The sequence below is a fragment of the Buceros rhinoceros genome, unplaced genomic scaffold (assembly GCF_000710305.1).
Source record: "Buceros rhinoceros silvestris isolate BGI_N320 unplaced genomic scaffold, ASM71030v1 scaffold2322, whole genome shotgun sequence".
Classification (NCBI taxonomy): Eukaryota; Metazoa; Chordata; class Aves; order Bucerotiformes; family Bucerotidae; genus Buceros; species Buceros rhinoceros.
Window position 1 is genome coordinate 5,171 of NW_010399263.1, and position 5,156 is coordinate 10,326.

Here is a 5,156-nt window from a genome sequence, read left to right on the forward strand (position 1 = left end):
TTTGTTGGGGAGAATTAGAAACCAGTATATATCTAATGTGCTTAGAAGAACTGACTGTTCGTAGCAGTCTTCCACAGCTCATCTGATGAATATGTTTATACACTTTTGCCTACCATGTAAGATTTTTGGGGTTTTGTTTGTGATTTGCCAGATTATTGAGCTTGTATCTCAGAGAGCTTGGGCTGTAAGGACCTGAGTTTTATTCCAAGTATTTTCCAGGGTCTCTGGTGAATTTCTGTCCTCTAAAAAGCAGACAGTAACCATACTAAGAATCCACAGATACTGTATTTTTAGGTGGGGGATAGTAGACTCTGATGTGAGACATTGATTTCAGTTGTTTGTTGTGTCTGTCAATCTTGAGTCAAGAGGCGTCTGATGCTTTTCTGTACTGCAAATTAAGCTATATATGAATATTCATGATGAATTCCTGGGAAAAATGGCAATTCGGAAAAAGATAACAAGCTGCTAGAGAACATTGTTCATATCTGAACAGAAAATAAGTTAACCCTGTGCTTTTCAGAGCATCTGAAAGAAGAGACAGACAAATTTTCATTGAGACAAATCACCTTGGTCTAAACTTCCTTCTGTATGAAGAAGTAATTTCATTTAAAGGTTGTGAATGGCACGCTGCTTGTATTGATAGAAATAAGTCACAAGTTTCTGAGGTCTGTGGCAGAATGAAAATTATCTAAATCTCTGGAACTGTAACAGCTTTCTACAAGAAGCAGCCACCAATGCTTTTATGGTAGTAATGATCTGCTATTAATTCAGCAAGCGATAGACACCTCACGACATACAACTGGTTACAGAACAGACACATAGAACGTTACTAAATAAATCCTCATTGAAGCAACGCAGTTGGAGTAATGTAAAGTAGGAGCTAATTCATGCAACTGATTTCAGGGGGAAAATATATTTGTCGTCATTGGTACATGCTTCTGTTTCTCGGAAGGGGTTAGAAAAAATAGTGAATGTGGTAGATGGCTGCATTCATGTGGCAACTTGTTGCGATATTTGGCACCCGACCTCTGCTGTCGAGGGTCATTTATACACTTTCTCTAACGTAGAGGATGCAAAAATGGCACTTTATTACGTAATGAACAGGGTTATATCATCTCCCAAGAAGCCTCGCCCATCGTGGGTGGTTACTGCACTCCTGTAACGTAAGCACGTAAGCACGTAATCTTCCGACTGCCCACACTGCCACCCAGTGTTCTGCAACACATTCATAATGTGGATAGTTGTACGAAGTTTTGTAAATGTAGCTTTTCAATGTTTTGTGCCATAAAACTTTGTTTTTCTTTCATTCTAGACCACTAAAAACTCCTCTGAAGATGCTGGATGTTTCTAACTGCTCATTGAACTATGCTGATATGGCCTATTTAGCCAATAGCTTCCACGCTAATCACTTAGAAGCCCTGGACCTGAGTGGTCACAATATACCTGACCTTTACCCATCAATATTTTTTAAGCTTCTCAGCCATTCCTCTTCAGTACTCAGGAGTCTTACCTTGGAGGACTGTAACATCCAAGACACTCATGTCAACATGTTGATTTTAGGTTTAAGTCCTTGTCAGAAACTACAGGAATTTAAGTTTCTTGGAAACCCACTGTCATCCCGAGCACTTAAACACCTTTTCACATTTCTCTGTGAGTTGCCAATGCTGAAAAATGTGGAGTTCCCAGTTCCAAGGGACTGCTACCCTATTGGCACCACTTACCCAATTGATGATGCCAGTCTCTGCAGATTTGATCACCAAAAATACGAAAGTGTAGCAGAGGAGCTTAACCTCATTTTACTCCAAGCAAATAGAGAGGATGTGAAGGCTTCAACTCCACTTTTTGGCAGTTACGATGCAGCTGTTCAGGAGACAAACAGTGAACTGGGAGCTTACTTGGTCAAATCCTTCAAAGAGACTTTGGAAAAGTTCACTACTTCTCTTAACAAGATGAGTTAAAGGTGTAACATAGTGGTGTTAGGATGCTCTGTCAAATCAGAAGTTGATTTAGCCTTCATTGCTCAGTCTTGAGTTTTCTTTAATCTCTCAGCTGGATTTTCTGATGTTCGAATAGCCTCTGATCATCTGAGGTACTTCATGCTGTATCTATTGTATGCACCTTACATAAGCACTACTTGCTCTCAGAAGAGGGGAGGGCCTTTAACAGCTTGTTATTTTAGACAAAAGCAATTTGTTTCTCAGTAAAGCAAGAGATGGCTAAGCTTGTTTGATTTCTTATACAGTTTCCTCCAGATTTGCAGCAAGGCTTGTAGCTCTACGGATAAGACAGGGAAGTCCTTTCCCAAGTCCAGCAGGATGTCCCAAAGATCGTGTGCCTATCCTCACCTTTCGCTTCCCGAACAAAGTTTTGGTTTTGCCTTTGGCCTTCTGAATTCACCAGTCTGTGTTCTACCCAGTACATTCCCGATACTGGGGTATGTATAACAGCCTTCATGTCCCTGTGCCTCTCTTTCTTCTGCAGAGGCAAGCACCTTATACCTTGTTTGGCATGGGCAATCAACAGCGTTTGTCTAGAACATCGTGCTGGGGAGGAGTAAGGTTCCACACTGAGGAGGCAGCAAACCAAATTTTTGGCTGACAGCAGGGGATTTCCCCTCATTTCCCCCAGCAGTGTAAAGCAGCATCTGAGCACTGCTGAAGCTCTTGCAGTGTCCTTTACAAAGGCGTGGCAGGACAGGGTTGCGCAGCCGTGCTTGCGATGTCAGCAGGTAAGTGCCTGATGCTGCTCCATTTGTTGAATCAGCTTCGTGGCTGGTAGAATGTACCCTGCTGCTTTCAGCTGTTTGAAAGGAAGTCTAGGACAGAGGTAAGAATGCAAAAAAGACTTGTGTTGAAAACACACGTAGAAAAATTAATCCAAGTGCTAAAGATAGAGGGAGCAAAGGCCAGGGCAGCTGACCCAAGCTGGCCAAAAGAAGTATTCCATACCACAGGCCTCACACTCGCTATAAATGGGGAAGTTCTCCTCAGTGATCACCATCCCTGGAAAGCCTCTCCCGGGGCCTCCTCTCCTGTGTGTTGTGATGGTCACACTTTCACTGGAGCTGTGGTGCTGGGAGTGTTTGACTTCTAGCGTTCACTGCCTGAAGTGCAACCATTACATGGGCTGAGCATAACTTTGCATACTTTATTAGTATTAGTATTAATATTAGGGGAGAATAATTATTTTTTGCAATCTGTTTCAATTTCAACCTGTAAGTCTCCTTTCTTTTTCCTGATGCCCTTCAGGTGGGGTGGTCACTGGGCGATAGAACCAACTGACTAAATGAAGACACACTCCTCTTCGCTTGCTCGCGTAGGGTCCTGTGTGTCCCGGTCTTCTGACTCAGTCTCTCTAAAAGGGTACGGGAGTGTTTGCAGCTCGAGTTAGAGACGGTGCTGCTGCGCTCTGTTCAGTCTGTGCAAGTGCTTGTCCGCGCAGCCCTGAAAGGTGCTACCGGGGAGTAGCGATGCTGTAAATGGAAGGAGTGTTCAGTGTTGGAGCTGGGCTCTGGACTGTCTACAGCGCGTTATAGACATGAGGCCCACCCGTGGTTTCCAAGGACGCTTATGTGAAAGTCCAGAGTGACAGAGGGTCCCTTGGGCATAAGAATAGGCACTTTTTTGAGCCTAGTGTGTACAAAAAAATCACTTTAAAACCCTGTTGTGTCTCAAAAGCACTCCGAGAACACCTGTGACCACAGAAGCCTCTGCCGTGGATCTGGTGCACTTCAGACAGCTCCTAGATATACCCAAGGGACACCAAGATTTTGGTCTAAGCTTAGATTAGGAATAGATTTATGTTTTGAGTTACTGTTACTTAGTTATGGTTAGGGAAGTATAGGGTTGCGGTTTGTGCTTTCATTAGGGTTAGACTACGTTGCCCTGTTGCAAATGCCGCCAAAGCCATCAACTCTCGGGGAAAAGTTTGCAAAGGATACAAAAGCAGCAGTCGCTGAAAATTGGAAGATATAGTCCAGTAAATGATCGGGAGAATAAAAAGATACAGCAAAAAACCACATTAAGACAAATGTCCCCAAATTAAAAATTTGCCAGAAACTGAAGTCTGCCCAGGATAAGGAAGGGAAAATAAGATGCGGTTCAAGGTCCTGTACAGATCCTTAGAAAGTAATCGCAATCCTTGAGATTCTCCATCACTATTAAGTATATAGTCATTGTTTCAACTTTTTTTTTACTTTTTTTGTTTGTTTGTTTTGGTGTTTGTGCTAGAATAGCAAACCTGCAAGTCACCACATCCAGAGCTGTTCTTTATTTTGAAAACACTGCCATGAACGTCCATTTCTCATCCTATTCACTGTTCCCACACTATAGCTCTGAATTAGCATATCTGCCTCTTTCTTAAACACATTCCCAAATACGTGTATAAGTAGGATTTGTACTCAGCTTTATAGCACAAAGATAATCTAATGCTAAGATGCTAGCAGATAAATCTTGTAAATATTAATATGTAGCTAGTGCCGTGACATCATTAATGGAATTCTTGTGCACTAAATAGCTCAAGTAACCTGCTTGAGCAAAAGAACAGAAAGCACGATTTGAGAGCAGTACAGAGAGTTTTTTCAGGATGATACTGAGCATGATAGAATATGTGGGGCAGAGGGACAAGAATGCAATGGAAAATAATACAGCAGTTACGTCACATCATTACTGTACACACTGCACTGAATGACAGCTGCAGCACTATCAGTCAAGCTATTATGAAATTATTTTTGGTATCTGTCACATGACTATACATCTTCACCATTGGGACACTTTCAATTTCTCCTTTCAGATAAGTGGAGCAAAGAGGAAAACAAAAAATGCAGTTTCTGAACTGGCTCTGTTTTGAGGAAACATACACTTGAAAACCTAGAAACAAAATAACAGGTTCATTAATCTTGTGGATATTTTTTGTCCCACATATACAGCTGAGGTTAGCTGAAACGTGATGGTAGCAAACTTTGTTCAACCCTGTACCGTATTAACACTCATGCTTAGTTCATGACGGTAGTGAGTGCTCTTTTTTCAACTGCAGTGCAGTGGCTTCTTTTTTCTAAGGCTTGGAGAATGTTCCAAAAACTGGAGAACTACAACGATTCTATTAACTGCAGCATTAATAGAATCAATTTAGATTTACTTAAGTAATTTTCAGTGAAG

General features: G+C 41.8%; 1 protein-coding gene across 1 annotated transcript in view; it reads left to right on the top strand.

The window, feature by feature from the left end:
* The window catches only part of LRRC14B (leucine rich repeat containing 14B), a 3,100-nt gene extending 1,142 nt beyond the window's left edge, over nt 1–1,958 (top strand). Inside the window, exon 2 of the mRNA XM_010131374.1 lies at nt 1,313–1,958. Coding sequence (XP_010129676.1) covers nt 1,313–1,958 — 646 coding nt within the window. The remainder of the gene's footprint in view (nt 1–1,312) is intronic.
* The last annotated feature ends 3,198 nt before the right edge of the window (nt 1,959–5,156 follow it).